The sequence below is a fragment of the Triplophysa dalaica genome, chromosome 8 (genome assembly GCF_015846415.1).
Source record: "Triplophysa dalaica isolate WHDGS20190420 chromosome 8, ASM1584641v1, whole genome shotgun sequence".
NCBI lineage: Eukaryota > Metazoa > Chordata > Actinopteri > Cypriniformes > Nemacheilidae > Triplophysa > Triplophysa dalaica.
In genome coordinates, this window is record NC_079549.1 from 20848576 (window position 1) to 20872279 (window position 23704).

General features: G+C 37.8%; 1 protein-coding gene across 1 annotated transcript in view; it reads right to left on the reverse strand.

Annotated features, from left to right (window-relative positions):
- Positions 1–23704, reverse strand: part of LOC130427110 (titin-like) — a 131273-nt gene that overhangs the window by 80737 nt on the left and 26832 nt on the right. Inside the window, 51 exon segments of the mRNA XM_056754158.1 lie at positions 44–452; positions 600–878; positions 965–1231; positions 1332–1598; positions 1677–1845; positions 1926–2023; positions 2110–2376; positions 2543–2666; positions 4685–4827; positions 5272–5398; positions 5632–5771; positions 5869–6135; positions 6225–6491; positions 6579–6845; positions 6921–7047; positions 7130–7269; positions 7355–7618; positions 7808–8074; positions 8342–8608; positions 8712–8838; positions 9099–9238; positions 9314–9592; positions 9679–9948; positions 10097–10495; positions 10734–10784; positions 11187–12632; positions 13059–13103; positions 13736–13819; positions 14201–14281; positions 15228–15314; positions 16052–16672; positions 16929–17009; positions 17179–17610; positions 17895–18164; positions 18425–18505; positions 18689–18734; positions 19130–19188; positions 19509–19568; positions 19860–19904; positions 20006–20062; positions 20236–20262; positions 20351–20428; positions 20518–20727; positions 21014–21326; positions 21429–21509; positions 21632–21815; positions 21900–22173; positions 22257–22367; positions 22671–22958; positions 23122–23416; positions 23418–23516. Coding sequence (XP_056610136.1) covers positions 44–452; positions 600–878; positions 965–1231; positions 1332–1598; positions 1677–1845; positions 1926–2023; positions 2110–2376; positions 2543–2666; positions 4685–4827; positions 5272–5398; positions 5632–5771; positions 5869–6135; positions 6225–6491; positions 6579–6845; positions 6921–7047; positions 7130–7269; positions 7355–7618; positions 7808–8074; positions 8342–8608; positions 8712–8838; positions 9099–9238; positions 9314–9592; positions 9679–9948; positions 10097–10495; positions 10734–10784; positions 11187–12632; positions 13059–13103; positions 13736–13819; positions 14201–14281; positions 15228–15314; positions 16052–16672; positions 16929–17009; positions 17179–17610; positions 17895–18164; positions 18425–18505; positions 18689–18734; positions 19130–19188; positions 19509–19568; positions 19860–19904; positions 20006–20062; positions 20236–20262; positions 20351–20428; positions 20518–20727; positions 21014–21326; positions 21429–21509; positions 21632–21815; positions 21900–22173; positions 22257–22367; positions 22671–22958; positions 23122–23416; positions 23418–23516 — 10877 coding nt within the window.

A 23704-nucleotide genomic window follows, 5' to 3' on the forward strand; every position in this document is an offset into this window, starting at 1 on the left:
CAAAAAAAAGTTCTAACTTATATTTTTTTAAAGCAAAATTCACCTTGGTCCTTCTTTGATTTCACGTCCATTCCTATACCATTTAACCTGGGCATTTTCTTTTGACAGTTTGCACACAAACTCAGCATCCTCAAACTCCGTAATGGTTTGATCTCTGAGCTGAGTGGTGAAGTCAGTGGGTGCCTCGCTGATGATCAGCTCTGCAGAAGATTTATCAGCTCCGCCAACTACAGTGTATTCACCCTCGTCTGCAAGGGTGCAGTCTTTAATGGTCAGAGTGTGTTTGTCCTTGTCCACGCGATACACAATACGTTTGCTGAAAGTGATCTCCTGACCGGCCTTCATCCACTGAACTGTCACATTTGGTCTGTTCACCTTGCAGGTAAAAGTGATGGTCTTCTTTTCTTCAATTTCACAGTCCTCTATTGGCGCAATGATTCTGAGTGCTTCCTCTGCCGATGGAAAGAAAAAAGTAGTTAAAGATGTTCACAAGCATTTTATACATATTCTTTTGATCTATTTATGAGGAAGAATATAACATACTTTATGATTCTAAGTTTAACAAATGATGGCATAAGAGGCTGATAACAAAGGCTTACCCAGCACACTGACGTCAGCCGTGCACTTAGCCTGTTCTCCACGTTGGTTTGCGAGTGTGATTGTGTAACTGGCTTCATCTGATTTCCCTGCAGATTTGATTCTCAGCGAGAACACTGTGTCCCTCTGAACCATGACAAACTTGCTGCTATCAAACATGGTCTCATTGTTCTTCAGCCATTTGGCTTTAGCACCCTCAGAGTTAACCTCACAGTTGAGAACAATTTCTTGTCCTTCCTTAACTTGGATATTTTTGATGGGAGTGATTATCCTCAGTTTTTCTGATGAGGAAAGTCAAAAGTAGGCATTCTAGTCCAATTAAATTTATAATTGAATAGCGAACATTTTACCTTAAACAGTAACTTACCAATGACCACCAAGTCTGCTGAAGCTTTGACTGAACCAATATGAGCCGTAAATGCACCCTCATCTTTAAGCTCACAGTTCTTCACAATGAGCACTCTTCTCTTGCCATCACTAACAATTTCATACTTGTCATCGGTTGTAAGCTCAGTGTCTCCTCTGAACCATTTGACTTCAAATGTTTCCTTGGACACAGAGCAAGAAAACTCGGCCTTCTCGCCCTCAATAGCCTCCTGGTTTAGGGGCCTTGCGATGAACTCAGCTGCCATTTCTAGAGCATCAAAAGGACGTTGTTTAGGGAAATCAACATGATTGAACTATTATCTTGATTTTAACATCAATTTTGAAAGAAACCTAAACCAAAGGCTTACCACTTATCTTCAGAGTCGCTGTTGTCTCTGAAGAAGGCAGTTTGCAATGGTATTCTCCAGCATCTTCCATACGGAGGTCCTGGATAATGAGAATTCTCTTTCGTCCATCTGAAATATGTTCATATCTACCACCCTCGGGTATCTCTTGATCACCCTTGTACCACATGACATCCACACCAGCTTTGGAGACCTCGCATATCATCTTAATGCTGTCTGTTTCAGTGCCCTCAACATTGGTCAGGTTCTTTGTGAATTTAGCTTCCTCCTCTGCAAGGTAAGAGCATTTTACATTCATTTCTGTATTTCAGCATTAGCTCCAAAAGAATAACTGAAGAGAAAACTCACCAACAACTGTCAGTATTCCAGAGGATTTAGATGTTCTTGCGTCACATTCATATTCAGCCTCATCATCGAAGATGGCCTTGCTTATAATAAGAATACGCTGTAATCCCTTAGCGACAATCTCATACTTCTTGCCCTTTTTGATCTCACTACCATCTTTGAACCAGCGGACCTGTGGACACAAACAATTATGAGCTCATCTATTCTTTAATTCCACACAAATATCTACTTAGGAAAAAAAGTTTTAAATACCTTTGTATTTTCACGGGACACTTCGCATTCAAATTTAGCAGATTCCTTTTCCTTAACCTCAACATCATGAAGAGGCTTAGTGAATTCAACAAATGGAGCTGAAAAAAAGACATGTGATTTACACAAATATTGTAAAAGCAATTTTAGTTGGTTTTAAACATTGACAGACTGAAATTTTACTTACCTTCAACATTCAGGAAAGCAGATGTTTTAAAGTTCTTTGCATCACAGGTATATGTCTTGGAGTCTTCAAGGCTACAGTCCTTGATGATTAGTCTTCTTATACGTCCTTCTGCCACCATCTCATACTTCTTGGTTTTACGTATCTCCTGTCCATCTCTGAACCACTTGACATCAGCTTTCTCCCTGGACAATTCACACTCCAGAATGGCAGTGGCTTCTTCCTCAACAGTCTGGTCTTCCAAGGGCTTGCTGAACTCAACTGGTGGCTCTGTAATGTGTTTATATTATAAATGCCATGTTATAATTTATATAAATTATAAACTTAATTCCCCTATTAACGGACAAAATCAACATCTAAAATAAGCAGAAAATATATTATATAATAGGGAAACATGTATACATGCTATAGGGATGCAATATTACACTGTTCTCACCGTTTACAGTAAGTTTGGCCTGGGTCACAAAGTCCTTTGCTGCAAGTTTCACTTCTCCAGCTTCTGTCATCAAGACATCTCTCAGGGTGAGTGAATGCAGTCTTCCTTCAGCTCTAGTAACCACCTGGTAAAAATGCATTTTTGTTTTTTTTAACAAACATTTTTGTTACAAATAATTAACAATTACATTTATTTAGATGCTTTTATCCAAAGTGGCCTTTGGTGCGTTTTATCAATATATTAATAAATAATAAAATACCAACTTTTGTTATAAAATTTACTTCGTTACTAACGTAACCTTGGTTCCCTGAGATTTGGGAACGATGACTGCATAGCTATGGGTCCACTGAAGCGATGACCAGCTACAGCTTGTAAGCACAGCCAGGAATGCACTCGTTCCAGTATCTCAGGGAACCGAGGTCACGTTAGTCACAGAGTACGTTCACTATGGATACTTCACTTGTACTGCGTAGTAGGCCTTGCTACAAGAGGAACGACTAACACCAACCTACCCCAGGGCTCGGGGGCCAAGTATGGAGCAGGGGAGCCCTGCGGAAGCGGATTGAGCCAAACTAAGTGGTGGCTATGGACACAATGGCACCTCTAGTAGAGTGGGCTCTAACTCCCTTGGGGCATTGAAAGCCCAAGGAAGAATATGGTCCTGCAATAGCATCAACTATTTATTTTTAAAGTCTTTGCTTCGTGACTGGGGACCCTTTGGTGCCTCCACCAAAGCAAGCATCATAGTCTTTTGACGAAAATGCAATTTAGATTCAGTCACATTTTAGTCAACCCCTTCTTTTTAGTTTTAATCAGTTTTAGTCGATGAAATATGAAAAACATTTTAGTCGAACAAATATACATATTTAGTCTACAAAAATCTAAATGGTTTAAATGACTTACTTTGTGTAATTATATGTTCCATGCAAAGATTCAACTGTTTTGATATAATTTACTTCACCTTAGAATGAAATTAAACCAGGTCATCACCTATATTTTTCAGAAAAGTCAATCCCATTTGACTCGTGACTCGTTAAGTAGGACGTATTCATTCAGTTCATTCAACCAATGAAACGCTCTGACAGGGCTCACACTCAAAGGCTATTGGCTCATGGCCTCTTTGAAGAAAGAGATGCACTGTCTTTGCTGGCTCTCAGACAGCAATGAATGAGAAATAGCTTTCAAAAAGACATATTACATAAATTGTATTATTATACATAAGATAACCAAAATATTAAAACATTTGAGCTTGCCTTTGTAATGTGTTTCGGTGTGTCTCGCCTGCAGTCGCGCTTTAAGTTTGCAGAGTTTTACCGGCGGTCGTAAAGGAAAATAAGAGGCTTTGTAAACCGCGTGGAGACATAGAATATTTGTCTGAGCTTACCATTCTCCGAGAGAATGGATGTCCGCCAGGTGGGAAAAATATTTTCCTTAGTTGTCGAAAATATTATTATATATTTTTTTACAGTTTTCTTTATCATGCATTCATTTTTATTTAGTTATCGTCTCGTTTTCCTCAACGAAATGAACACAGTTGTGGATAAATACATCTGCCGAATGCATAAATGTATACAGTATACACGCAGAACATATTTAACAACTGTCTATCAGACATTAGAAATACAGTGAAAAATATATTTTGACTTTAACTACATTTATGTCAAAATGCTTAGAAGGAACACTACACTAACACTTCAACAGCACTCAACAGTGTTAAAAATAACCAGAGGAGCACTTGCAGAGCAGAATGTCTCAGTTATCTCAAAACTTGAATAGGGGCTGCTGGACATCCTTATATGCAGAAAACATTTATATACAGGGTAACAACTCAGAATATAACATTAATTTGTAAATACATTGGCTATCATAAACAGTCAGCTATTTTTTTGGTTTTGGTTATGTTACATATACAAAGATTTTCATAAGCTAACCAAAAAACACCTAAAATAGTTTTAAATATAGAGTACATTCGATGATTTGCATGTATATTTAACTAACAGTTCATTTTCACATCTGTCTTAATCAGTGAGGCATATTAAAAACGTGACAGCTTGAAATTATATTAAATTGCTGATTAAAGACTACAGTTCTGGTCTTACTTTGTCACGAAGCAAATCAAATGAGTAGTGAACGGAGTCTTACCCTGTCACTTGGTTCCATCTTTGTTGAGCCAACAAACCATTCGACAGGAATATCCTCGTATGAGAGTTCACAGTCAAAGGTTGCGGTCTCTCCAGCCGTAACAGCGACATCCCGAAGAGGTCGCAGAAGGCCGATTGTGCGTGCTTTAGGGTCACAGAAAGCCATTCTCAATATCATCAAGAATCAATTCTACTAAAAGTTGTGATTATCACTAAAGCACAAAAGTAAAACCTTCCCAAGAAAAACATCCCATCTCCAGTTTATCACAAAGGGCCCTGCATCATTAGCATATTGAGATTTCTGCAACAGTAAGTGGTCAGACTAAGAGGCATGTTTCAGGTCTCCCAATCACCCCCACCCTATCCTGATAAGGTATGTGCTTTCTAAAAAAAAACTTAGGCCCTGATTGGCTATTGACAAAGCCCTGCCATGTTATCTGTTTCTGTCACTCAATGTCTGTTACCCAACCAAAAAATTATATGGCACTATATATTTCCGATATAATATTCAGTCATTTAATCCAAACTTTATGAATGGTATCAAAATGCTTCAGTTTTGTGTTGCCTATTTCTAGTTGTCCTTCTCACCTTTAACTCTTAGCTGAGCAGAGGATTTAGCATTAGCGGCGCTGAAGTCCACGCTGCCAGCCATGTCCATGCAAATATTGTAAAGTATAAGCATGTGCTTGGTTCCCTCCTCCTTAATTTCACAGTCCTGACGAGTGGAATAAACAAAGCACAATACATTTATGATTAAATAGGAAACTGTAGCGAGGAAGGCGTTGCGCATGCCGTCAGACAAAGGGGCGGGGCCGGTGGCGTGAGTGATAATGGCTATCAGCTGTGCGCACACCGGCTCCCCATTTCTGACGGCTCTCGCCACGCCTTCCTCGCTACAGAAACATTTAAAACAAATCAGTAACAATGTGCATTAGATGAAACCCTTACCGCAGACTGGTGCAGAGCCTCTCCTTTGAGTTTCCAGTTACCATGAACATCCTCTTCAGAGATTTCTGTCTCAAAGCGAGCGGTCTCAGTCTCTGTGGCCTCCACACTGTACAGTGGACGGACAATCTTGATGTCACGTTCTGCAGAGGACAGGACAAGAGAGGGGAAACTAAGATATAGTACCATGTATTTTTGTTCCTTTTCTTGAAATGTACTAGAAGTAGAGGAGATGCACACCTTCAATGTTAAGTTTGGCTGCTGTTTTGTCAGAGCCACAGTCGCACACATATTCGCCAGTGTTGTTCCTTTCTGCCTTTCTGACAGTCAGGATGCGTTTCTTTCCTTCAGTTTTGATGAGGATGTTCTTGGAGGGAATGATCTCCTTGCCGTCTTTGAACCATTTCACCTCAGAATCAGATTTGCTCACTTCACACATCAGGACCACCTCATCCTTCTCAACAGCAGTGTAGTCCTGTAACTTGGTGGTGAAGTAAGTATCTCCCTCTGTTGATTTTCAAGATCACATTAGGTTAATTCCATCATTTATTATTTTTGTATGTAGTTGGGTGTCTATGAAAGTGTTAAACACTTACCAAGTACAGTGAGCATTGCCTCACATGTTTTCCCAAGAGCCTCAACTTTGATGAGAGAAGTGTCATCAATAGAGACCTCTTTGAAGGAAAGTGTGTGGATCTTTCCATCCTCGGACATGTGCACGACTTTGCTTGGATGCAGACGCACATCATTCTTGTTCCAGGTGACCTGAACCTTCTCATGAGAGAGTTCAATTCTGAACTCGGCTGTCTCGCGCTCTTTAACTGTGACGTCTTTGATAGGTCTGACAAACTCAAGACGGATGCCTGAGTGACGAAACAAACGCAATGAGAAAAGGTTCAAGAGAAAAGAAGTACATCACAAAATGCATGATTTCATCAACAATACGTTACCCTGAATAACAAGTTTGCTGGATGCTCTTTTGTCCTCAGCCTCAAAAATGTACTTTGCCTCATCTTCATAGGCTGCAGATCTGATCACCAGAGTGTGTCTTATTCCTTCTGTCAAGATTTCAAATTTCTCATCAGTCTGCAACTCCTGAGTTCCCTTCAGCCAGCGGAAGGACTTTGCCACTCTCGACAACTCGATTTCAAATCTTGCCTCATCCTTCTCGAAGATGTGCACGTCGCTCATGGGTGCAACAAAAGTGATAGGCAACTCTATAATACAGAAATATGAAATCTGAGCCCATTTCAAGACAGGCACAAAACAGTTACATTTAAAAAATAATATACCTTTGACTTGAAGATTGGCAGAACACTTAGCATTTGCTCCTTGGAAGACAACCTCTCCTGTTTGGGAAACTTTGCAGTTGTAGAGTGTCAATGTGTGTTTTGCACCATCTTCAATGATCTCAACGTCCTGTTAAAGAAAACATGTCAATTAAGGACATGAAGACCAACATGTTGGGATAAATAGGATGTATTGATAAAATGTTTCTCACAGGTGAAGAAGACAGGACTTCATCCTTCAGTTTCCATTGGCCATGAACATCATCTACAGAGATTTCCACTTCAAAACGAGCAGTCTCACCATCAAAGAGCTCAGCGCCGTACATGGGACGCACCACTTTGATGTCCCGAGCTGGAATAAGACAACAAAGACACTTGTCAGACACCTGAATGAAACGGATCTTTCAAGCAAAATCAACAAAGCCTTGAGTAATGACCTTCAATGTTCATGTTTGAAGAAGTCTTGTTTATTCCACAGTCACAAACATACAATCCTTTATCTTTCGCTTCGATTTTCTTAATACTGAGTATTCTTCGTTTTCCTTCAGCCTTTATAGTGACCATCTTGGAAGATTTAATTTCAATTTCATTGTGGAACCATTTCACAGGAACATCTCTGCTCAGCTCGCAGTCGAGCGTGACATCGTCTTTCTCAACTGCGGTGTAATCTTGCAGTTTGACGACAAAGTATGCATCTCCCTCTGTAGAAAGAAGTTTTTGTTTTAAAACTGTAAAGGAGCAAAGATGCAGCAGGAAGTAGTCTTCACAAGGTGTTTCCTTTTTAGATCAAAAATGAGACCACACTTTTTTCACTTAAAGTGGAAAATATTTAAGACAATAACTTCAGGTAACAACTGATCAAGTATATGATGTAATGATGGAAGATTTACCTACGACCATCAGCTTAGCCGTTGTGGATATTCCTTTAGCCTCGGCTTTAATTTGGCAAGTATCATCTAGAGTTACCTCCTTAATTTCTAACGTATGTTTCTTTCCCACCACGCTGGTGAACACAGTTCTGCTCGGATGCACTTTTATTTCATTTTTATACCATGTGACACCGACGTTCTCATGAGAAAGCTCAAGGTCAAATAGAGCGGTTTGACCTTCCTTCACAGTTTGGTCCTTTAATGCTGAGATGAAGTTCAGCCTCATACCTATGACATTTGTGCAGTGCATAACAAATTGACTGCGGGCGCATTAAAAGAATATACTACAAACCCAACATAAACTTAAAAAAAACTAGCTGTTACTGAGCACAGGATTAAGTGAGTTTATTAGCACATTTGTTGTTAACTTAGTTGTCATTTATATGTATTATTAGCCTATTTGTTAGACTACACATTAATAAACTTCTGAGTTAATTTTTATAAGAAAAAAATGTGTCCACGATTTAACCAACCAAGATGATAACCAAGACTTACCCTCTACCATCAGATTTGCTTTTGACGTTTTTCCCAAGACTTCAATACTGTATTCGCCCTCATCCTCAAATTCACAGTTATTTATTATCAGTATGTGTTTCTTTCCATCATCAATGATTTCGTATTTATATCCTTGTGTAATGATATCAGAACCCTTAAACCAAATCACTTTAGGCACATCCTTTGTGATGGAGCACTCAAACTTTGCCTGTTTCTTTTCATGCACTGAAACATCCTTCAATGGGACTGTGAAGTCCATTTCAATCTCTGGTAGGTGTGAATGAACAGTGTCCATTGTGTGTCATTCATTTGCATTTGCATTTATATTTATTTGAACTGAACTTAAGAAAATTATCCATTGTTCTCTTACCTTTCACTGAGAGCATAGCACTTGTAACAGCATTCAGAGCTTGGTATGTAACTTCACCAGCCTGGTCAAGCTGCACATTTTTGATAGTAAGGAATCGTTTTGTTTTCTCAGATCTGATATCACATGTCTGAAATGAAAGCAGATAATAAATCGCGGTTCTAAAACATCAGATTTTAAAAAGTAATACTTGGAAAGATATAACTAGGCTGTTTATCTACTTTAAAATACTGTATGATTAGCTTGTAAATAAAAAAGGTACATTTAAATAGCTTCCTCAAGACTGAAATTTGAAATGCAGTTATTTTGTGCTTTAAGGATCTGAATGCGTATTTACTTCCCCCAAAATGACAAATAATATTACAAATAAATCTTCAATGAAGCCCATACCGGGGATCTTGTCAGAACCTGTCCCTGAAGTTTCCATTCTCCAACCACATCATCCTCTGAAATTTCTGTCTCAAAGTTGGCCTCCGTTTTCTCAATCACCTCCACGCTAGCAAGAGGCTTCAAGATCTCTGCTTCACGTTCTGAACAGAAGAAAGCATTACATTGTCAGATGGCAATGTAGTCAAAAACCAAGTTTTCGGTTTAGTAGTTCATACCTCCAAGTGTCAGTTTTGCTGCATATCTGCGGGCTTCGACCTCCACAGAGTACTCGGCAATATCTTCAGGCTGGACATTCTTGATTGTAAGAGTGATTTCTTTGCCTTCCTTCTTCACTTCGGCCTTGCCCGTAGGGTCAGGGATGGGAATTTCCTCATCACCTTTGAACCACTTCCAGTTGGGAGTGTCCTTAAAGAGCTCACCCTTAAATGTAGCTGAGGCCTTGGGTTTGACATGCTGATCCCTCAATGGTTTAACCAACCAGTCTCTAACGATTTCTGTTAAAGACATACATGCATACATTCAGAACAGTTCTGCATTCACAAAAGTCAGATGTAGAGGTTTTGTCAATTAAACATCGTACCAATAATCTTGACATTGGTTTGAGTTTTTATGTTTTCACACTCGCATGTGTAAACACCGGCATCATCATCATTTGAGTCCTGGATTGTTATGCCCTGCTGCAGGCCAATAACATTTATCGTAATTTTCCCTGGGATTGATTTGAGCTCTTTTCCATTCTTCTTCCAGACCACTTCTTTGTCCTTGCTCAACTCACACGTCAGGTACATTGGCTGGCCCTTGATCAGAGATGTCTCTTCTTCCAGATTCTTTGTGAATTTCACAGGCAATTCTGTTTGAGATAAAACAAATGATATGGAAAAATGAATATTTCCATACAGTATGCATATTCAAGGGTACATATGTGTATGTAAAATATATAAAAAATGATAACTAAGAAATGTTACATCCAAAGCTGTCAAAAAAAGTATAGCCAATACCTTCAACAATAAGTTTAGCTGTTGAGGTCTTCTCCTTGTTGCCAAGTTTTGCAACACAAGTGTATTCTCCAGTGTCAGAAAGCTGTACATCAATGATTTGCAGTTTGCGGTCTTTGCCATCAGAGGTAAATTTGTGTTTTGGACTCTCCCTTAGATTGCTTCCATCTTTCATCCAGGTGGTGATAGCAGTAGATGGAGAGATCTGGCACTCGAATACAGCCGAGGACCCGATGGACTCAGCCTCCTGCAACACAATGTTCTGGAGCTCCTTCACGAACTTCAGAGGTACGGCTTTGAGCTGGAACCCAAAAGGTGATTCACCTGGAGGTTTGTCACCTCCACCACCAGGTTTGAGTCCTCTACCCCTTCCGCCATCACCAGGAGAAGGAGTTTGTCTTGCTACAATACCAGAGAAAAATGGTTTGTTCATATAAAATTTAAAAAATAAGTCTATCATTGGTCCATTGACCCTCTGAGTTGTACATTTATGGATTTGGCAGATGCTTTTATCCAAAGCAACTTCCCTTGCATTATCTTGTTTCTACGTATGTAAAGTACATACTGTAACTTTAGATAAACAACAAATACAGAACAAAACATGATGAGTATATGTAATATAATTATTTGATGAACTTACGTTTTAGTCCTCTGCCTCTTCCTGCAGCTGGCTCGTCCTTAGGTTTTCCATCTGTTTAAGATATTAGCATTATCTAGTAAGTAAAGCCTTGAAATTGTAACATAAAATGCAGAAATCCTCTACTTTAATATAAGTATTACTGGTATTATACAAGGGACAATATGAAAACAAACATTTGAGTGAATTAATGAAACATAATACAAGACAAAATTAAATTCCAGGACAAACAGATGAGATGGACAAATGGATACAGAAGGACGGAAACTGGACTCAACTGATACAAGACAATCTATTAAGAGGTGTTTGACAAATAAAGAATGGAAGAATTGATCAACAGTGAAAGACAAAAAACATGAAACACTCATTTAAGATTAAAGATGTTAAAGGGTAATTGAGATGATATTATTGGGAGTGAGATGTTTTGAAGAAGCCATGAGATACCAATGGAGATACCTCTTTTGTCACCCATTCCTGGGGTTTCAACAGCCCCATCTTCCAAGAGGTCATCAAAGTTCTCGGACCCATAGCTGTCCCGAGGAGTAAGTTCCCATCCCCAAGTTTCTTCTTCATCATCATGTTCCACTTCTCTCTCACACTCAGAAACTTCCTCTTCTTGCTGTGTGGGAATCTTTTGCAAATGGAGAGCACTAGGGGACATCTCTTTCATCACCGCTCTTCTTTCTTCCGTTTCCTGAGTAGTTGTTTCTTCTTTAGGTGAGATTTTCTTTTGGACCTTTTTCAGAGTAACCGACTCAATTGAATCCTTGGGAGAAAGCTTTTTGGGTAATTTGGCACTAGGCTTTCTTTCCATTGGAATGGACTCAGTTGGTTTAGGTTTGGCTATGTCAGCTTTTGGAGAAAGAGCCTTTTTCAGCTCTCCGGGTTCTACAGGTTTTAGCAATATTTCTTCTTTCTCCATTTTCTTTGGAGGAGAAGCAATCTTTTTGGAGATTGCTGGCTTCTCTTCTTTCAGACTTGTTATGGTCAATGGAAGACTGGGTTTATCTACCTTTGGTGAAGGAGTTTTCTTAACTTCAGCAGGTTTTAACGCAACCTTCTCTGTTTTTTTCTCTGTTTCACATTTTTTAATTGGTGCCTTCTCTTCTTCCTTCATAGTGTCTGCTGTCATCTTTGCTGTACTAGCAGTCTTTATGGGGACATCTTGCTTCTCAAAATGTTCAGGTTCTTTTGATTCTTTCTGAGTTTGTTCTGGTGTCTTCACCTGGATGTCAGTGTCCTTTGGGATAACAGACATTTCTGGATGCTTAATATCTTTAGGCTTCTTTGTTTGTTCTCGAGGAATCATTTCAGCAGATACAGGAGCTTTGGAAAATGGTTTCAGTTGAACATTTTCTGAATCATCTGCCTGTGTTGTAGTTTTACCAGATTTCTTTATAAATTTCTTAGGCTCTTTTGAGATTTCATCCTTAGCCACTGCATCCACCTTATGTTCCTTGTTCAATGAGACCATAATTCCTTTCCCACTCCCGTCAACCTCAGAAACAATCTCTGCTTTACCTTTCGCTTCATACACTTCTGTCTTTTTTCCTTCCTCTTCATATGTTCTCTCTTTTATTGTAGCCGCTTCATAGGACCAAGTATCTTCAGTGACTTCACAACTGCTGGTGATCTTAACTTCAGTGACAGCCTTTGAGATCACCATCTCTTCTCCAACAATTTGGGCTTTCTCAGTTTTTCGGAGAAGAGGTCCTGCTCCCGTTGGTGATTCCTCTCTCTCAATCCTAATAACTTTCTTGAGTGATATAATTTCACGTTCTTCCTCACGCTCTTTTAATTTTCTAGTCACTTTCTTCGTGGCCGACGTTTCCATTCTTTCCTCTTCCTTCAAGTGAATTTTACTCTTTTGTTTAAGAAGTGCTTGTGTGGTGCTAGTTGTTTCTGAGGCAATAAATGTAACATTAATCACATAACAAAGACATTACATTTAGCAGGACATGAGACAGTTCACATATCAGACATATTACACAGCAGGGCTATAGCCAAAAACATCATAATATAAAGTGGTTGAAATAAGATCTAAGTCTCATTATTACTACTTCACAAACTGCAGTGAACAGCATAATTGTTGAAAAAATTTACCCCAAACAGTACTGATTAAACTATCATGTAAATCATAGCTGTTTAAAATAATGATAAATTGACGTAACTATAAAGTAACGTGCTTTGATAAAAGGAATGAAACAAACACAAAACAAGCAGACACAAAATTACAAGATATGAATTATGATGCAAGAATAACATTGAATGTTTATGTTGGGAAAATAATGATATTAATAATAAGAAGAAGAATACAAATAAACATACCTTTTGGAGCAGGTCCAGGAGCAGCAACGGGGCCTTTGTCTGCATCTGTTTCAGAAGTCATTTTAAATTAAAAACATTACACACATACATGAGATAAATTAGGGTTCCTAAGTACAAAAGTTAATAATATATATAATTTATCGTTCTACTTCCATTATAAATGTACAAGAACTGTACATATGTTTAAAAACTGTAGTGAAAGAGTAGACACATCTCATAGTAGACTTATACATATATCGTATTAAGAAACATAGAAAACATTGAGACTGTCAGAAGGGGTATATGATTGTATATAGACAAACATTTAACTTAAGGGACAAGACACAATTTTAAAAGATACTTCAAAGACATTAAAAAAACAGCTAAACAATCATACATAGAACAGACAAACACTCTACCTGTAGGAGGAGAGATTTTAGGTTCAAGTGGCGCTGCTGTTTGCTTTGTTGCTTCAGGAGATGGTGTCTTTGCAACAGTTGGCTCTTTAAATAAAACAGTCATAACCACACGTATTGAAGACAAATGTGGAATAAGTTGTTATTGTTGTATATTTACAGCACATTAAACATTTAAAGATAACTATGAAAGAAGAAATAATTACAAGCAAAGAACCACACATCCTATTAAAGACTGCAGAACAGCAAATTCAGTTTTTAACTCAATTTTGCTTTTAATACCTTTAGAAGGCAAACTTTTCTGTTCAACTGGAGCGACAGTTGGCTTTGGTGCCTCAGGAGATGGTTTCTTTTCAACCGTGGGCTCTTTAAATAAAATAATATAATTGTCACAACGACATGAAGAATGTTATCTGACTGGACAAGATGAACACAGAAAAGATGGACTGATGAAGCACACAATCATACAACATATAAAAGATAAACTATAAATATATTCTTCCCATTTATACCTTTAGGAGGAGGTAGTACTTTCTGTTCAACTTGAGCCCCAGTTGACCTTGGAGCGTCGGGAACTGGCTTCTTTTCAACAGCTGGTTCTTTAAATAAGATAATGTCATAATCACAACCAAAAATTGGTGTTAAAAGAACATTTCTAAAGATGATCGCAAAAGATGACATATTAAAATAAACACAAACAACAATAAAGAATGACTTGTATGCAAGCAAATCCTTCTTGCTGTATACCTTTGGGAGGAGGCAATATTTTCTGTTCAACTGGAGCCACAGTTGGTTTTGGTGCTTCAGGTTTCTTTTCAACAATGGGCTCTTTGAATAAATAATTCCATAGTCACAACCATAATGAACCAATGCATATATGGAACAAGTTGATACTGATCTGGTCATTCAAAATGTAAAGATCAAAATAGAAAAATATGGCAAGATGATATCATAGTCAAAGTATAAAAGGTGACCACAAAATAAGATACATTTAAAACCAATGCATCTAATTTATATGATTTATATGCCAGCAAATCTTTCTTGCTGTATACCTTTGGAAGACAATGTTTTCTGTTCATCTGGAGCCACAATTGGTTTTGGTGCTTCAGGCACTGGTTTCTTTTCAACAGTTGGCACTTTAAAACAAAATATCATGCCATGGTCACAAATGTGGATTTACTTGTTATTTGACTGGACTATTAAGATTTAAAGAGATTTAAGAGAAAAAGATGGATTAACGAAGAAAACAATCGCACCAGATAAACAAACAGTATACATCTGAACAATTGGTTTTCTTTGAATACCTTTTGAAGGAGGTACAATTTTATGTTCAACTGGAGCCACGGTCGGCTTTGGTGCGTCAGGCACTGGTTTCTTTTCAACAGCTGGCTCTTTAAATAAAACAATGCCACAGTCAAAATCTAAATGAACCAGGGCATGAATGAAATATGATGTTACTGGACTCGACAGTAAACATTTAAAGATGAAAAGAGACAGAGATGGATTGACAACGCAAACAATCACATCACAAGACTGACATATAGACCAGAAAATTGTTCTTCCAGTATGCTTTGTATACCTTTTGAAGGAGGCAATTTTTTCTGTTCAACTGGAGTCACAGTTGGTTTCGGTGCTTCAGGAGCTGGTTTCTTTTCAACAGTAGGCTCTTTAAATAATACAACGCCATAGTCACAAGATTATTGGTGACCACAAAAGATACACTTAAAAACAATGCATCTAACTTGTATACCAGCAAATATTTCTTGCTGTATACCTTTAGGAGGTGGCAATGTTTTCTGTTCAACTTGAGTCACCGTTGATTTCGGTGGTTCAGGAACTGGTTTCTTTTCCACAGTGGGCTCTTTAAATAAGACGACACCAAAGTCACAATATGAAGGTGACTATAAAAACATGTATATGATCTATATACCAGCAAAGCTTTCTTGCTGTATACCTTTAGAATGCAATATTTTCTTTTCAACTGGAGCCACAGATGGTTTTGGTTTTTCAGGAACTGGTTTCTTTTCGACAGTGGGCTCTTTAAATAAGATGACACCAACATCACAATATAATCGTGACCACAAATAAAAGCATCTGACTTATATATCAGCAGATATTTTTTGCTGTATACCTTTAGGAGTAAACAGTATTTTCTGTTCAACTGGAGCCATGGTTGGCTTGGATGCAACAGATTCAGTTTCCTTCACCGATTCTGGTTCTTGAAAAAGGTAACCCAAGGTTACAATCAAGGTATAGAAGATTTGAAGATGAATATACAAACACAAAGCACATGATCACAAAGGAATTAGATGCTGAAACCAAATGTCAGTTCAGTTCTTCCAGTCTTCATTTGTTGTACCTTTTTTAGAAGAAATCAATTCTAACACAGATGTTACGGCCTGAGTCTTCTCGTATAATTAAGAATTATTACACATTTAAGATATAAGACATAAAAGAGGAGAAGGTCCAGAAATGACAAAGAAAGGTTGTCATAGTTGCCTTTTCGGCAAATACCTAAAGACAAGCAAGCAACATTGAAGAAAAGATATATGCTGCAATATACCAGCTAAGGCATATGCCGAAGATTGCAAGATTTACCTTTTTCATGCACTTCCTCTAGTTTAGTAGCAATATCTTTTGCTTTAACTATTGGTGTAATTTCAGCTGATATCTGAGGAGGTTCTGTCTGTGATCTCTTGATTTCATGAACAGACTCCTGAGAGTGAGCAAGCTTATCTTTAGTCCTCCGAATGGCCACCTCCATTTCAGGTGTTACATGTTTCTTCTGAGGGTAATTATCCTTGATTGCATATTTTTCATTTTGCATAATTTCTTGCCTTTCCAGAGATTTCTCACTGATAGGTGCCACCACATCTTCTGTGTGTTGTTCATCTCTTTTTTCAACACAAGATGTCAGCAATTTCCACTCAAAGTGCAATTCTTCTTTTGACTGTTTCAGTTCAATCATCTTTATAGCTTGGGTTTGTTCTGTCTTCCGGGTGACCTCTGTTTCTATTATCTCTATATCTTCAGCAGTTGATTCTCTAATGTGATGACCCACAATTTCTTGAGTGTCCTCAAGTGTATGAGAAATGCCACTACTCTTCTCCACAATTTCCTCCCTTAAACATAATTCTTCCATCATGCAAATCTTTTTCGCTGCCTGGGTCACCTTCACTGTATGGGGAATTTGCTCAATTCTCTTCGAAGCTGAAAAGACTTTAAAGACGAAAGATTTTCAAGATTGCACCACATAAGGGGGCAAGAGTTTTTAACAAAACAGGCACACACATATAGAAGCAAGTTTAAAAACAAGTGTTCTTTTAGACAAGATCATGCAACAGAAATGTTGACTACACCATTTATCATGGTACTAATAATTCATTTGTAAATATCTTCTTAGTTATTTTCTAAGAGCTGATAAAGTTATGTAGAGATTCAAATTGGCTTTGTATCACACCAACACAGTGCATACCTTTGACTGGGGGCATCTCAGTCTCCCGCTTAGCCATTGGTTTTTTCTCAGGTGGTACTTCTGCAGGCTTTACTTCAGCCGCTTTGTGAAAGTACACCAGACAGAGATAGCACATTAAGTAAACACAAAGAACAAAGACATAAGAAAAATAAGATCGACCATAAATGTAAGAGATTTTACTGTTTATCCCCATTAATGCAGGGTATTTTAAGGGCTGTATTTGTCTTACACAGCTTTATTATCTGGATACCTTTCTTTGAATAAGCCTCCTTTTTGTGAGTAACTGGTGCAAGACCAGGTTTGGGGGTTGGTTTCATCTTTGGTGGCTCTTGCTTTTTAGCTTGTTCTGCCTCTCGGGACTCTGAAGGTTTGGGCAAAGGCTCTTCTTTTCTGTCAGACTCAACTTTGGAAACCTCCTGGGAAGGTGGCTTTCTTGTTTGTTCCTGTAAAACCTCCAGTGGAGCCGCTGTGACTTCTGGTTTAGTAACTGGCTCTGGATTGTAAGTTTGCTGACTAGCTGGCTCTACACTTGATGGCTTGGAGAAAAAGACTTTAGCTTCATCTTGTATTGGCGCAGAGACTTCTTTCCTCAATGGCTCTGTCTTTGGTGGCACAAGTGCAGGCTCCGGTTTTCTATCTACCTTTACCTTTGAAGCATTTGCTTCCTTCATCTCCAAAGAAGCTTCAGAGGAAAACAAATGTAGTTATACAGTGTATTCATTTAAGCAAAGTTATGCATTTTGTTAAAGGCCCATATAATATAAAGAGTTATTTAAGAGTTTACTACAAACTTCAAGAGCACCAGTTTTGGTGACAAAGACAAAAAAACACAAATGACACAGGTTAAAGATAACCCACAAATCTGTAAGATTTAAGGAATACCCACATTCACATGACAAACACACATGTATATACTGTAGATAGACACTAAAATGAAACTGAAAACACAATAATCACACACAATACCTTTAACGGAGGGTGATTCAACTTTCATTGTAATGGCAGGCTTAAGTTCTGTGTTGGGTTTGGCCACAGGCTTTGGTGTAGCTTTTGGCTCCGGCTTGGTCTCAGGCTTAGGCAGAACTTTTGGTTCAGCCTCGGGCTCAGGTTTTTGTGCAGCTTTCGGCTCAGGCTGTGGAATAACTTTTGGCTCAGCCTTGGGTTGAGGTTTTGGTTCAGGCTTAGCCACAACCACTGGAGTCTCTTTGGGTTCTGCCGGCACTTGAGGTTTAGGTTCTGAGGCTAAAGGTTTTAGAACATCAGTTTCCAAAAGGATATTGACAACACAAACACAAGACATTTAAACACTGTGTGCATCACAGATAGACAGTATATTAAGAAATATTCAAAACATTAAAAACATATTTAGAAGAATATAAGACATAAGAGTAAACTGCACACTACAGTTTCACATAAGACACTTAAAAGAGACATATTTAATACAGAAATTTATTACAGACAATAGACACTCTGAACACACATTGTGCTGACAATACCTTTGGCTGGGGGTTGTTCATTTTGCTCAGTCACTTTCAGAGAGGGCACTTTCTCCTCAACTGGTTTCTTGACTTCAGGTTCTTTGAAATATGATTGCAATACAATTCAGTCATGATTTATGTGTTCCCAAACAAATTACGTAAAGCAAGTGCACAGTTACAGACACATCTGGTAATATACAAACATTTGATTTGTTAGTAGAAAATGCTAAACACAGAAAAACAGAAGAACAAGGTTAGACTGGAGCAACGCCATGTAAATACCTTTCTCAGGAACCAGCGTACTCTGTACGAAGGTCGTAGCAGGTGTCTGCTGGTTGCTTCATAACTTCAAGGACTTAAAAGACATCAGTTTTAGTAGAATATAACCTTCTAAGTTTATGCAAAGTTTACATAGCCAAAGCGTCCATGCTTTTAGCGTGATTGCAAAAGCATTACAAGAAAACATTCATGTACAGCACAAAGTTACACATGGTAATTATACAATGGACACAAATTCACAATGACATACAATATTAGACAAATTAAACACAGACAAGAGACGAACCAAAGATGTTTTCGGTTCAGCGTGGACAACACATGATAAGTGTTTCGTTTGAGGAAACACTAAAGCAGTTAGCTTGGCTTATAAGTGTTAAAAGATCTCTGGCTTCAAAAAGCACTAATACAAATAGATTGCTTTCAATGAATACCTTTCATTGGCACCTCTTTCGTTTTTTCCACTACAGTCTTTGTAAAGGTCTCTTCGATGGGTTTCTTCACCTCTGTAGAAAACAAGAACGTTTTTAGCTATTTTTAGGATTATTTAATGACATGGGATGGACTGTAATGAAAACGGGAAAAATATACACACTTTAGACCGAATGTTAATTGCGCTCCAATTTTTAATTCACTTTACATAAAAGTGCTAGATCAATACATAAAAATGTAAATATTATTTAAAAAAAAGAATTAAAATGAAGATGAGTGTTGAAAAAGAGATGACAAAGACGAAAACAGACGCATACACACACATAATAAAAATAAGACGAGCAAAATGTTATGCTCTGAAATAAAGACACCAAGACTATTAACCCCACTGTACCTTGCAGTGAAGAGAATTCATAAGTAACACTCTCCTCTTGGACTGTCCAGCTCTGATACTCTATCATGCAACAATAAAGTTGTTTTAAAAAATTTGAATTTAAAGGAAAACATTTCAGAAGACACTTCATGAATGAGAAAGAAATAAAAGGAGAGAGAGAGAGAGAAGGAAAGAAAGTAAGAAAGAAAGAAAGATGACTGATTGAATGAATGAATTACAGGATTAATATGATGTTAGACGGTAAGGCTCTTATTTGGTAATATTAGTCGACATGGCATTTTGGATAGTGAAAGCTTAGTTTATTAAGGTATTAGGTGTATTACATTCTACTATTAAAAGTGATATGTATACCTGTCACTTCAGACTTTTCTTCATAATGAAATTCAGAGGTTTCATCTTTACGAAGAAGGAAACTTGATTATTATAAGTGAAGTTACATTATAACACTACATATTTTTTCTTCTATTCATTTGTTTGTTTAACTTTGCTTGTCTTACCCTTAAAACTGATCACAGATGACACATCAGGCACTTGTATTGATGTATCTGGAACGTCTGGGCATGTTAAGATTAATTTTAATATACTTGATAAATTGATTGATTTAAATAAAGAATATGCTTTTATGTTACTAGTTCTGTTTCCAGTTTGCACAAGTTTTAAATGAAACTTGTTGGAATGGGGGTAAAAAACAGTTAATCCTCAAATCCCACATGTGACAACTACTTACCAAAGGAACGTGTTCTTAATTCAATTTCTGGAAAAGAAGGTAAAAGATATTTACTCTCTACTTAGCTCTACTTAACAAACACCTGTGCGATGATCCTTTACGATAAAATGTGTACCTTTGCCTGACAGATAAAGCTCCGCTGTACTTTTAGTTTCACCGACAGGCTCCAGTCGTGCAATCACCGAGTAGACGCCTAAAAGATTTTCAGTCAAGTTAATGGACTTTGAACTTCTTTCACTCTATATTTATATTGAGCTTCTGTGACTACTTAAATGTACACACCTTCATCCTCAGATGTTACATTACGGATGATCATAAAGTGTCTTCGTCCTTCACATCTGAAGGTATATTTCGGGCTCTCTTTAAGTTCCCATGCGTCTTTATACCAGGTGACGACCGCATTGTCAAAAGCTAACTCACACTCAAAAGTGGCCGACTGGCGTTCATTCACCACAATATTCTGAATGCGCTTGGTGAACTGAATTTGATCGGCTACAAATAATATAAAAGGATTGGAATCATTAATTGTCTTAAAATTCATCTCATGGTTTTCAAAAAGAAAAGGGAAAAATAGGCAATGAAAAGAAAAACGGACATTTGGACACACACTACACAACTATTAAACAAGTTTAAAGACTAAAAAGAGTCACAATCACAGTATCAAAGAGGTTAGTAGTGCCTTTACAAAGAGAGGTAAACTTGGTTGTGGACAACCTGTATAGCAATATAAGCAAATGCTGTACAATATAAATCAGGTAGTAGATTAATGCAATGGAACCACATTTAGTATAGACTGTAGGTTGGTAATTTCAAATCGACTTACCCATTACTGTCAATCTTGCACCAGATATATGTGGCCCGCAAACAACGCGATAATTTCCCTGGTCGCTGCTCTGAGAGTTTTTGATCTTCAAGATGTGACGATCACCCACAATTTGAACGTTGTATTTATCACTAGTTTCTAGCTTCTTTGTATCTTTATACCAAGAAAGTGCAATCTCTGGATAGTTGATTTTAATCTCACACTCAAAGACTGCATCTTTGTTAATTTGCGTTGTCTGGTCCTCGATGTCTTTAACTAGAGTCACAGGCTGCAAAAAAAATTATACATTTAATTTATCAATACGTTGCTGGTGCAAATATGATTTCAATATTACACTGAAAATCTACTACTTCTCAAGAAATGAACATACTTCAGTGTGTTCCATTCTGCTCTGCAAGTCAGACACAAGCTTTGCCAAATCTTCATCATATTCTCGCCCAAGTTCACTTCCCTGATTTAAAAAAAACATGGGCATTGATTAAAGCTACTCGTTGTGGATTTGTATCCCTATAGGCATTAAGAAAACCAACGTTTTGGAACATATATTTAGATAAAGACTTGAACAATATCTACCGTTCTTCCACTTTCTTGTTCTTTTTCCTTCTTCAGTATCTCAATGGCTTGAAGGATACCTCTGTAATCTGTGATTCCATACATGCGAGCGTATTTCTCATACTCTTTTGGGTCTACATTTCTTAGCAATTCAACAATGTCAATGTCTTTGTCCTCTTTTGGACTTTTCTGCTTTGATGGAGTCCTGAGCGCAACAAAACAGAGTTCAATGTTAAAATCATTCTGAGGATAAAGCCCCAAATAAGATAAATCCAAATACCACACTCACTTCTTCAGTTTGACCACCTCTGGTCCAGCCTCTTTTTTCTTATCAACATTCAAGTCGGTGCTGCACTCAATTTCTCCATGTTTGTTTGAAGCAACACATCTGTACTGACCGGAGTCAGATTTAGTCACCTCTTTGATCTCCAGCTTGGCCTCTTGGCCCTTTTGCTGAATGTTGATGCGACCACCGTGCGTCATCTGCCTCCATTTGCCCTTCATCCATTTCACGTTGGGAATGGGATCCCCACCAACTTTAGCAATGAAGGTAGCTGTGCCCTCTGTAATCCAGAATAGGATGTCATGAAACCTAATAAGCTCAAAATGGCATGTATATAGTGTTTAATGGATATTGGTAACTTACTCTCAACGACATGAATGCTCTTGGGCTCCTCAATAAAGAACAAGTTGTCCAGTTTTTTAATTGCATGAGGTTCTGTGGGGGCTATTGGCACTTGGGGAGTACCAGATTTTTCTAATTGACACAGGCAGTGGAAATCAATCAAATTGAATTTTTTTACTCAAGAATGAATAGCAAAAAAGGTTGATCAAAATCACACAAAATATTACAGCTCAGTAGTGCACTTTGAATAATACAAAACTGTGTTAAAAAAATATGCACTAGTGTATATGGCATAAAGCAAACAAGAGCAAGAACAAGATAATAAAACCGAGAATGAGATTCACATATTAGTTCATACTTCACCGAAATGTGATAGCAACTAAATTAAGAGTAATTGCATAAAAGAGAATTTTACATTAAAGATTGTGTCGTTACCTTTGATTGTGACTTTAGCTTTGGTGAATTCACTTCCGGCATCATTGGTTGCCTTGCACAGATAGTCTCCTGCATCTGTTTTGGATGCCTTGTTTATCTCCAGGTTGGCTGTGCCATCCACAAATGTGATCTTGGTGTTAGCAGAGGATGTGACTTCCCTTCTGTCCTTCATCCACTGAATATTCAGAGGAGAGGAGCCACAGACATGGCAGCTAAGGTTTAGCCTTTCCTCCTCATTGATTGTCATGGGTTTGAGGGGAATGTCAAAAGATGGTGGCATTTTTTGCTCTAGATGTTAAAAAATGGAAACAGTCTTTTTAATTAACTATGTTTACAGTATGAATTACAAAATACCTCAAAAAGAACATTATCAGCAAGATAATACAAAGAGGAAACACATCAAGAATAGAAAAATAGAAAGTCAAATCATGCCAAAGACAAAACTGTCTACCTGTGATATTAACCTCCACCTGGAAGGAGGCCGAGCCAGCTTCATTAGAAGCAGTGCACATGTAAATACCACTTTCTGTGGCTTTGGCATTTTTGATGCACATCACAGCCATGTTGCTCTTGAGGAAAATGTCATAGATGTCCGAGGTGAAGATCTCTCCTTTATCTTTGTACCAGCTTATGGATAGAGGCTGTGACCCAGACACTCGACCCTCAAGCTTCACTGATTTTCCTTCACTATCCTCAATGTGCTCTGAGGGTTTCGTAGTGAAGGTTGGTGGAATTTTGCGTTCTGAAAAGGGAACACATTACACACACATGACAATCATTCACGTTGCATGCAAGAGTTGCATTTTCAACTGTTTTCAGAATAGCCAGATGTGCAGTTTATCCACACTTGATATTTTGTTTATTTCATATTACAATTGCCATCTTCCAGTGTTCCTGCTCTGATCTAACATCTAAAGTGAAATGATATAAATAAAAGATGGAAGCCCTCTTAGGTTTATAGTAGAAAAGCACACTAAAGGATTTTATAGCGTATTAAAATTAGCTTATTAGACTATTTAAGGTTTGTTTAATCT